Raw genomic sequence first — 11,211 nt, forward strand, 5'->3', positions numbered from 1 at the left:
TTGTGTGTGGTTGTCAGGGCATTGCGATATGGTTGCTAAGGTATTTTGTATGGCTTTAAGTGCATTCATATGTAACTGCTGCAGTAAGGGGGTTGCTAGAGTGTTCCATGTGGTTACTGGTAGTCGTAATGTTTGGTAAATATTAGTAATAGTTCTTGACCAGCAACTTGTCCATAATACCAACAATGTGGCAAGATTTACACACTTAAGTTTAAATTCCTCTTAATTTAAAGTATATGAGCGATAATAAGTGGTGAAGTTTGCCTGTACAGTATGGCTAATACTAATGATTAAATTAATTGTTAAGGAAAAGACAAAGTGCACTCACCAGACGCCTCTGGCTGCTTTGCTTTGGAAAAGTGGGTGATGATCTGAACCTAGAACATTACAAATGATTACAAAAACGTTTTCATCATGTATTAGTAATATGTTTGTAAACACACGAATCCTTAACATTAACCCTCTAACTCTATTATAACTACATGAAACTACAAAAGAAATGGTTAAGTGCTACCATTATGCGGTGATGGTATAAATACAATGGTTTTATAATGTGCTACCCAATATTTGCCATATTTACAGTATATACTATGATATTTAAAAGGTACTTTGGTCAAGTCAACTTTATTTATATAGCGCTTTTTGTAATTTTCATTGTTACAAAGCAGCTGTATAAGAAAACATATTGACTAAAAGCAAAACATATAAGGTTATGCAAGTCAAAACACAGGTCAAATATCAGACAGACTATAAATTCCTATATGCAGTGTTAATTAAATAAAATTATATTAGTCCCCCGGCCAGCCAAACAGTATGCAAACGGTGGCGAGGAACCCAAAACTCCATTGGAGGAGAAAAGAAACCTCAGAGGGAAACGTCTCGGTTACGTCTGTAACCTCGGTTCCCTGATGGAGGTTTGATCTTGAGAACCTACCTTCTCCGAGATAATTAATTATAAAATGCCAATGGGCTTGGCGAATGGCACGCGCACGCCAGTCTCCGCGCCGTGCATACGGGTATAAAGGAAGATGGCGGCGGTCATTCACTCACCCTTTGTACTGAGGAACCTGAGAGGGCACTCCCGTTCACTGCAGTGATTCGGTGCCGCGTTGTGGCATGAAGTCACAACGTCTCGATCCCTCCATCAGGGAACCGAGGTTACAGACGTAACCGAGACGTTCCCCTTCAGTCGGTCTGTCGACGTTGTGAGAGACTGACTGGGGATCAATCTTAAACGCCACAGCGCTTGCACCGATATCACGACCTCTAGCGGAGCGACCCTGACTGGGCTAGCGAGTCACAAGAGTGCTACCGCGAGACGTAATCTTCCAGTCATATAGTATTGGTCATACTGAGAAGCCTCTACTGACGGCCTCACGGACAGTGGCGTACAGGGAGGTTGATGGCTCTGTATGTTTACCTGCTTCAGGCGGCCTGACACAATGTCCGGGGGAGATTGCGGTCGGCGGCCCGATCCTTCCAATACACCGTCTGGACGAGAGTGTTGTGGAGGAAAACCCAGGGGAGATTTGTCTCTTTGTGAGTATGTGGGCGCCGGACCCTGAAAAGGGCCCAGACTCGATGGAACGCGGCAGGCAGCGTCCTTCTCCGATCCGGCGTTGGAAAGGCCGGGATTCGGGCCCAGTAAAATCTCCCCCTGGTTCGTCCCGTCAGGGCCGCTTTAAAGAACCTCTTGGCGGGCTGCTGACGGGGAACAGATGCCCTCTTCCGCGGGGGTCTACGTCTCTGGTGGGTCGTCCTCTGGGAGGTTCCTCAACCGGAGGGCCGCCGCGGGAGGGCAGGGCTGCTGGGAACCAGGCTGTGCCCGAGACCATGCCGACCTGTTGGCGGGCACGTTGCTGCGTGGCAGGATCTGTTCGATCGCCTCAGTCTGCCAGACCGCGGAGAACTGCCGTCCTCCACGGTATCACCAAGCAGCCCTGCTTGCGAGATGGGCGCATCGAGAACGGGCGTTCTGGGCGCCGCTCAGCTGCGCAAGACTAAGCCACAGATGCCTCTCTTGGACCACCATTGTGGACATCGACTGACCCAGTGCACGTGCCGTGGCCTTCGTCGCTCGTAGCGCGAGGTCTGTGGCAGTACGTACCTCACTCATACGAGTTGGGTCGAACTTCGCGCCGTCCAAATCCTTCAGGACTTTCGCCTGAAAAACCCGGAGGACCGTCATGGCGTGGAGAGCGGAGGCGGCTCGTCCAGCAGCACTGCAAGCCTTCGACGAGTGTCGAAGAGCTTACATGCTCTGGACGGGAGTCCAGGTCGAGCCCCCCAAGTGGCAGCTGTCTGCGGGCACAAGTGGCCCGCGACTGCACGCTCCACGCGGGGAACGTCAACATAGACTCTAGCCGCCCCACCAACCAGGGAAGTCACAGCCACAGAGCCCTCCGGCCTGAAACGCGCCAAAAGGGGCGCATTCCAGGACTTGGCGAGCTCGTCATGCACCTCCGGGAAGAATGGTAACGGAGCGGGGCGTGGCTTTTGACCACGCCCCCGAAACCGTGCATCTAGCCGCGAGCGTTCCGGGGAGGATGTTGTTACACCCTGCAACCCGATGCACGCGGCTGCCCGGGAAAGCATGGCCGACATCTCAGCATCAGTCTCCTCCGGAGCTCGACTGCCTGACGACAGGAGATCAGAGGAGTCTTCCGCATCCGATGCCAGCAGGCAGCTGTCCGACGCAGCGACAGAGATAGCGTCATCATCCGTGTGCGAAGTCTTACCACTATGAGACGGCCGTCTGCCGCTCGTAGGGGACGAACCAGGTGAGCGTGAAGGGGTATAGATGGTCCGCGAGTGTGAAGCTGACGGAGCAACATCTTTCGGCGTCCCTAAATCACCCCCGCCGCTCGCCAAAGCGGTCAACCTCGCCGAAACGGCAGCTGAACACGCCTGGGAAACAGACAGGGTGGTGGCAGCGCTCGAAAGAACGTAGCCAACCGTGACCGCAACACCCTGATTGCTATGTCCGCACACACGAGACATTGCATCAGTGAAACCTGCCTCAGCATGCTTGAGCCCCAAGCAAGTGACACAGGAATCATGGCCATCAGACTCCGGGATGAGTCTGTCGCACCCAAGGATACAGCTACGAGACATGCTCGTAGCCAGAGGGACTTACCTCTTAAGGTCTGTAGCCTTCTGCCGAAACGCCCAGGGGAAGTCCACCGAAAGGAGAAGTCCGCTGCTCCGCGTCATAAATCCAGCAGGTTAAAAGTTTTCTCGAAGCCGAGTATCGCGTGTAGCATCAGCAAACACACAGGTTCCGAAGAACAATGGATGAGTGAATGACCGCCGCCATCTTCCTTTATACCCGTATGCACGGGGCGGAGACTGGCGTGCGCGTGCCATTCGCCAAGCCCATTGGCGTTTTATAATTAATTATCTCGGAGAAGGTAGGTTCTCAAGATCAAACCCCAGTCAGTCTCTCACAACGTCGAGAGACCGACTGAAGGGGAACCAGGCCTAACCAGGGGATTCCAGTTCCCCTCAGACAAAAGCTGCAGCCTCTGCACAAGCTCGACGGTGCTTGCATAACAAAGCAAAATAAATAAAATGAAGATTTAAGATTATCATTAATAATCTAATAGCGGCTGGAATATTGTAGTGAAGATGTGTCGCGGCGTCCTTTATCCAGCTCTATCATCACAGCTTTTGTCAGGTCTGGGCATGGACTGCGCCCTGCCCGCTCTGGTAACCTTGGAACAATGAGACAAGACTGGCTGAGAGAAGAGTACTGTTCTGCACTCTTTGATAAAACAAATACATCCGTTTCCATACTTTTTTGTACATGTAAGAACTCGAGCTGCCGCATTTTGGACCAGTTGGAGTATTTGTAATAAGCCTGCAGGACAAACACCTTATAGGTAATCTAGTCTTGATTTGCGTGATGCCTCATTGTTTATTGCTACATATTCAAAACTGTCGGAAAAATAAGATCTAAGCCATTTCAAAGCTATTCCCTTTATGCCGACTCAATGTAGGAGCGGCTGTAGTCAATGGTGTTGAATGCAGCACTAAGATCTAGCAGCACCAATATGGAGATACAACCTCGTTCAGATGCCAAAAGCAGATCATTTGTAACTCTAATCAAAGCAGTCTCTGTACTGTGATGTGCTCTACATCCAGACTGGAAATCTTCATTGATGTTATTCCTTTGGAGGAAGGAACATAATTGAGTTGAGACTACTTTATCCAGAACTTTAGATATGAATGGTAGAATCGATAAAGGTTTATAGTTAACTAGTTCTCCAGGGTCGAGATGTTTTTTTTTAAAGTGGCCTTATAACAGCCACCTTATATATATGTCAGAGATGAGCTAATAATAGGATCTAAGTAGAGGATCCATAATTTCTGGTAGCATCTCTTTCAGTAGATTTGTAGGTATAGGGTCTAGCATGCATTTAGTTGATTTAGATGATCTAATGATTTTAGATAGTTCATCGTCATCTATGGTAGAAAATAATCACAATTTCTCCTTAGGGGCGCTGCAGTTAGTTTTTTGTTCAGCGGGTTTCACCTCTGGTTGCATAGTTATAATTTTTTCTCTAATATCTTGGATTTTATTTGTGAAGTTTTAGGCCAAGTTCATAAATTCATCACTGTTATGCTTGTATACAGAATCAGAAGTCGCTGATGATTTATTTTTGGTTAATTTAACCACTATGTTAAATAAAAACCTAGGGTTGTGCTGGTTTTCTTCTATTAGTGATGAAAGGTAGGCGGATCTAGACACTTTTAAAGCTTTCCTCTATTTTTGAATGTTATCCTTCCATGCTGTACGAAATACCTTTAATTTTGTTTTCATAAAGTTGCGTTCCATTTTTCGTGCCGCTTTCTTTAGAGCCTGAGTGTGTTCATTATACCACGGTGTAGGGCTGTCATTTTTCATCTTCTTTTAGCGCAGAGGAGCAACTGTGTCTAGCGTTTCCCAGAAGGTGGCGGTAAAATTTTCAATGGTAAAGTCAAGATCTCCAACGTAATTACTCATGCTAGGTGAGTGGGTCCTGACATGTTGTCTAGGAGTTAAGAGTGTCTATAAAAGCCATTCCTAAAGCATCTGTATTATGCACTTTAAATAATTTGCAAAAATGCAGATAAATATGTAAATCAGTTTTAACATTGTATTTTTTAAGAACCACTTTAAAGAAACTATTTGCTCACATCAGTCGAAAGAGTTTTCTTATTTTCAAGAAAATTATCTAGCAAATAAAATCCTTGAAAACTCCTCCACATGTCCCGACTTTTGCAGGCCTACAAAACTTTGTTACCAGTCAAAGGTCATTTAAATTAAGAGTTTTTTTTCATTAACCTTAATGTCAGGTCCCGGGTTTGATCCTTGACTTTATCTCACTTTTACCTTTTTGCTGTTCTTTCCATGTTACGCAGCTGATGCGGCTTGGCAATCAGAAGAGCAACTCTGCTGTTTCTTATCTCACTCATGATTTTCCTCCCTTTTTTCCTCTCTTTTTCTCTCCTTCATGGCTGTATGAAATACTTCACTTTAGCCTTCTTGTTATTTAATGCTAAGCCTGTTTTCTTCTAGTTTTAGTTTGTGTGCTTTCATTTGTTGGGAGATTACCTTGGACTCGGCCGCTTAGATTTGGATCCTCCTATCAGCCTTCACCGATTGGGATCACGAGTTTGCCTTTTCCCTCTGGACACTGTTGACGCCTCGATCGACCCTCTCTGGATTACCCCCTCGGACTCTGTACGCACCTCAACCGACCTTCCGCCTGTCTGACCCTGCCTCTGCCTTGCCCTTGTACTGTCTAAGCTTGCTCAGTTGTTTATTGTTTTGTTCCTGCCTTAAATTGCAATCTGATAAAACTCTTATTTCGAGTCCTATCGTTCCGTACCAGACACTTAAGATGTATGCAGCTTTTGTACTAGACAAAATTTTCTTTTTATAAAATGTGTTTGCTAGAAATACTTTATAAAAGTATTTTAATGGATAATAATAAGAAGAAAAAGAAACTCAGCATGGATGGGAACTCCAGCGTTAATGTTCAAAAAGCTGCCAGATAAAATTACAAGAGTGTCTGAAATTCGAACCCCAATCATAAAAAGTCTCATATGTCTTATGAGTCTTACTGTATATGACCTGTAAAACCAGTGTTGGAAAAGGGAGGGACTCAAGGGAGCTGTATTCAGGGAGTGAATTTTAAGGGAAATGGAATTTCAATTAAAAAAAGTATGTAATAGCGTAACATAATTAATGCCTGACAATAATGTATACTTCATACATAAAGACATAAAGGTATTTTCTGCATGTTTTCTTTAAATACGATTGTCTCCTATAGCGCCCCCAGTGAATCTTGGCCATTTCTACCACTGCCCAGAACCATGAAACCTGTTAGATGTCATTTATGCTGGATTTAAGGAATGTTCATCATACCGGGATCTGGAGCATCTGGCTGGAGAGCAGGAAAATCATTTTCAAACATGAATGTGCTTTCATACTGTGGATTCAACTGCAAAGCACATAGGAAAATATACAGTTATGACTGTAATCTACCGCATGGTTGTTTTTATACTTTTCAAAAGATCTCATATGAGCTCAGCAGATGTACGTGAACAAACTAAGTGATCCATGTACTGGGCGAGGTTCTTTTAAAATTAACTATATGTAAAAATCAAGTCAAAAGTAATATCTAATCGAAGCAACACACAAATATATATGATTATAATGTTAAATTATGTTAAATAAACTTAAATATCAAAAACATCTGCATAAATGTAAATAGAAACATAAGACCTCAACAATCCTTTTGCTGACAGAAGATACATCACATTGCAGAAGAACAAGTTACAGTTTTTCTCAATCGCTTTGGAAAATTACAGATTTAATATTCTTCAATCGTTTTTATATTTAAATATTTTATACACGTTGCAGTGAATAGTGAAGTCTAGTGTGCTGTGATAGTGAGCTGTGGGCAAACTCCAAATATATGATTCTAAATGCTCTGTTTTATTGTATTTATTTTTAACTTTTGTGATGCTCTAGGCCAAGCCAGAAGGGGTTATTCACATCAAGGACAATAACTATATTAGCATTCACACCCATAGATGACAATGTTATTTCTGAGCTTGCAATGCTGGAGATTTATAAAGTATATTACATGGAAATGGAGTGCCATCCCGAAAGGATCTCAGTGAAGAAAAATAATGAAATTAAAAAATGAAAAATCAACTGCTCACCTCTCCATTTGCTCTCACATTACCAGGACAGAGGGGGTTGTTTGGGTCATGTCGTGGGACATTGTCTTCCGGAGGTTTCTCCACCTGTCCTTTCCATGGACGCTTCATCCGATGGGCCGAGACCAGAACCCAGGAGTTCCGCAGGGGATTGTATCTTAAATGTTGATGATCTTAGAAATAGATCAAGATTGCAAAAACAATTGGAAAATAATTATATAAAAGCCACAAAAAACCAAAAGCAAGTAAGTATAACCTGAAACAATCAGTAAACATTGTATTTTCATTACATATGATGTCGTATATAGTTTACATTTACGCGTTTTGGCTTTGTGCAATCCAAAAAACTACTCAGCCACAGGAAGGCTAAATGAGTTCAAATATTTTGTGTGCAATTCAGGTACATCAAATAAACTATAGAAATGAGTTACTTTGCTTTAATACATTACACACATTTTGTATGCTTAGTAAGTGATATTAGTGTAGTGATTAAATGTGTTTATCACATTTGTAAATTCAAGTGAGAACAAGCTGAAACCATTAACAGGATTTTTTAAATAGGCTAATATGCAACTTCTTTAATCTATCTGGCCTATTTGATAACAATAAACACGAGTATTAAATGACATATGTATTTCATTCTTATTTAAATATGTATTTTTCAGACAGGTGGTTATGCACCACGCACTTGAACACTCGATGGTGAGACAAATCAATTTTGCAAACGATTCATTTGAACGAATCGAGTCTTTAAAATGATTCGGACTTCGGGTAGCTAAGATCACGTGATCAACTATACAGCCAGCCGTCACGTGATGCATGTAGTGCGCGTCTTCAGATAAGTGTCAAAAGATAAAGTACTAGGACAGTCTTATATTACAGGCTTTCAATTAAAGTCACTTAGCCGAGATACATCGGATAAGTTACTTTAAAATATTAACTTAATTTGATCTATTTGCCAGTATTTCAGTGCACCGTTCAAAGGTTAGGTATTCGTTTTCACAAAACAACCATTCTTTACCTTTAGGGTCAAACATGGATTTACTGTTACTGTCCATCTTACTACACACAAAAGTCCTCTAAATTCGGAGGTTGTCCGAGCATCCAAACAATAATAGGCTGAATCTGTTCAGTTTGGTTTCATGTGCACTCTCTCTATTTCTATCTATCTCTCTCTCTCTCTCTCTCTAAATGTATAATGAAGTGCGATAGATTGCGCAAAAAAAACGCAGCAAGTCCCAAAGCACAAACAGCTCTACGACTTAAATTAGCGATGTGGTCGGTGTTTATAATTGTACATAAAAACATAAATATGACTCAAATGAATAAATGTGCGTTTTCATCGTGTCTTTTATTTTAAAAGGGTTTTCGTTTTATGCGTAGTATTTATGGCATAATGATGGTAACAAGGCTCCTTTCGTGCTGTCTTCCTGTTGCGTGTTTGACGCGATTGGATGACCGTCAGCCGTCGGTGAAACCGATTGGTCAAAAAATGTCATCGACGAACGTCACATGGCGTCAGCGACCTCTCACGTTTGCCATGCTGTTTGTATGAATGTAGTGTTTCATGTGTTTTGTTAAACGTATTTTTAGTTTTAATCAGTCATTTGATTTCCGATCACGATGTGTTCAATAAGAAGTTTTTCAAAGCTGGTGGTGCTTTTGGGCACGTTGGTTATGATAGTTCATTTCCTGAGATATTGGATGGCTAATAAACAGTATATTTTTACAAAAGAAGATGTTGCCAAGTTAGCCAGTCAATATGCAGGTGAGTAATAATTGAAACCTGTTTTTGGTGAACAGTAAGTTGCTGGATTTAATTGTCATATACTGTACGTTGGCTAACACAGCATGATGTATTGGTGGAACAAGCAGCTATATTGCTAAAGGTGAAACATTGTACATTAAGGAGGCTTTACATTAAGTATAATAGCTTTCATTGTGCACTACTGATGGAGCGTAAAAGTGTTGCCATGTGTGTTCTTTTATATTTAGGTTTTACTTTTGCTTCCAATAACATTACAGATTGACCTCATACTTTTGATATTAAAGTAGAGTAGTAGATCTGTCATTGAAAGCTCATGTCCTTTAGATTGTCAATAGTAGTTTTTCCCAGAATTACGAAGTTATGTTTTGTTATTCACTTACCCCCAGGTTTTCTGGTTTGTAAAGCTGTTGTAATATACTACTGCAAAAAAATGTTCAATGAGTTCTTACAAAGTCTCTCGAAGCCTGTAAATTAGCTTTGTGTAAGAAACATTTGACGCAAGCCGTTAGTCTCGTTCTTCATTTTATCCTAACCATTTGTTTGTTAGGGCAAGATCATGAACAGGCTTTCTCTAAAGTAGTCGTGGAGCTGCGGAAGAAGTATCCAGGTCACATTCTGCCTGATGAAGACTTACAGTGGGTGTTTGTGAATGCTGGCGGGTGGATGGGGTCCATGTGTCTGCTGCACGCATCTCTTACAGAGTACGTACTGTTGTTTGGAACAGCTGTGGACACAGGTGGACATTCAGGTAACCTGCTCTAAGACAATAAAGAACTGCCTACTCCGAAGAATCTTTTCAAGAACATATCCTGGTTCTATTTCATTCCTTTTGCTCAAGTGGTAGAACATTAAAACATTTGAAATGATTTCTATGTCATGGTAGTCTTCGTTGTAGTGTTGATTATTCCTCTTAAATATAGTAGCAGAAGTGATACGAATCACCACTGAGAAAGACGGGAGATATTTTGCGTGAAATACCTCCCAAGGTGAAATATTTTGGTGAAATCCACCCACATAAACAGCATTTTTGGGCTTTCATATTTGTGTTTCTGAAGTATATACAACACAGACATTAGACATGACTATAGTGGCCCTTTAGGATTGCTGGTACGTCCCACTTATGTTCTGCTTTGTATCTCTTGCAGGCCGTTACTGGGCGGAAATATCAGACACTATCATTTCCGGAACGTTCAGGCAATGGAGAGAGGGAACAACTAAAAGTGAGACTTACTACCCAGGTATGACAAGCTAAGCACCTTAAACAGTGTTCCATGTTCTGATCCATGAATTTCAACAATGACCTGTGGGGTTTTGGGGGCAGGTGACACTATAGTGCACGCAGTGGGCGAGGCTACCTCAGTGCAATGGAGCACAGGAACGTGGATGGTGGAATACGGCAGAGGATTTATTCCTTCCACGCTAGGCTTTGCTTTGGCTGACACAGTCTTTAGTACACAGGACTTCGTAACTCTATTTTATACTGTTCGTGTTTACTTGAAGGGTATGCTACTTGAAGCTATCACATCATTAACCGAAGCCGGCGTCCTATGAAAAATCACACTAGATTTTTGGCCATGTATCTTTGTTATGTGGATAAGTTATCACAACGGTACAACTGACGTGTATGTAAATCACTTACTGTAACTACTATCCAATTAAGAATCACATTTTTCCTACTGTGCAACAAACTGATGCCATTTGTAAACGTGAAAAATCAAAAATACTGTTGCTGATTCTTGGTAAAGACAAAATGTGTTTGTGTGCATAGCACATTGTTTTAACAGCTCAATACTGTTCTGAAACCGTTTAAATGAATGTATTTTGAGATTCCACTCTTTGTACCCGTTTATTCGTACATGCTTTCATAACAGATACATTTATTACTGTCCAAATTTGTTAATCTAATGTTTTCTCTGTTCAGCCTCCAGTCCCTCCAAAATAAACATATATATGACGTTTTTTGATCTGGTTTGTCTTTTTTAAATGTGAAAACTATAGAAATGGTTTTATCTGTAAAATACTGTAGAAGTGTTCAATGTTTACTTGTAACTAAAGCTGTTTTAATTGAGTTTTAATTGTAGTGGCTGATTTTTCAACAGAACAGTTGTTATTTTTGAGGGTTTATGGCAGTAATGTTGACTTGTAGTCTAAGGGGTATTACGTCAAAGTAAAAATATATACAATTTTGATTGTAAAAGTTTTACTGCACATATTTGTATGTTATTGCATTC

General features: G+C 41.9%; 2 protein-coding genes across 2 annotated transcripts in view; one reads left to right on the forward strand and one right to left on the reverse strand.

The window, feature by feature from the left end:
• The window catches only part of galt (galactose-1-phosphate uridylyltransferase), an 88,571-nt gene extending 80,162 nt beyond the window's left edge, over positions 1-8,409 (reverse strand). The window contains exons 1-4 of the mRNA XM_079449189.1: positions 8,234-8,409; positions 7,216-7,385; positions 6,413-6,488; positions 329-377 (exon numbers count right to left, since the gene is read on the reverse strand). Of these exons, the coding sequence (XP_079305315.1) occupies positions 329-377; positions 6,413-6,488; positions 7,216-7,385; positions 8,234-8,270 (332 nt within the window). The 5' untranslated portion in view covers positions 8,271-8,409. The remainder of the gene's footprint in view (positions 1-328; positions 378-6,412; positions 6,489-7,215; positions 7,386-8,233) is intronic.
• Positions 8,410-8,668: 259 nt separating this feature from the next.
• sigmar1 (sigma non-opioid intracellular receptor 1) lies at positions 8,669-11,108 on the forward strand. The gene is made up of 4 exons (XM_079449190.1): positions 8,669-8,980; positions 9,528-9,728; positions 10,126-10,218; positions 10,302-11,108. The coding sequence occupies exons 1-4, from the start codon at positions 8,836-8,838 to the stop codon at positions 10,529-10,531; spliced, it is 669 nt and encodes a 222-aa protein (XP_079305316.1). The 5' UTR covers positions 8,669-8,835; the 3' UTR covers positions 10,532-11,108.
• The last annotated feature ends 103 nt before the right edge of the window (positions 11,109-11,211 follow it).

This window comes from Barbatula barbatula (genome assembly GCF_947034865.1).
Source record: "Barbatula barbatula genome assembly, chromosome: 24".
Lineage (NCBI taxonomy): Eukaryota > Metazoa > Chordata > Actinopteri > Cypriniformes > Nemacheilidae > Barbatula > Barbatula barbatula.

Bases quoted from the DNA above. Each gene is read 5' to 3' on its own strand.
- sigmar1 (XM_079449190.1), top strand. From the start codon at position 8,836: ATGTGTTCAATAAGAAGTTTTTCAAAGCTGGTGGTGCTTTTGGGCACG. The intron at 8,981-9,527 runs GTGAGTAATAAT...TTTGTTTGTTAG, and splicing joins GTTAGCCAGTCAATATGCAG to GGCAAGATCATGAACAGGCT. The intron at 10,219-10,301 runs GTATGACAAGCT...TTTTGGGGGCAG, and splicing joins AAGTGAGACTTACTACCCAG to GTGACACTATAGTGCACGCA.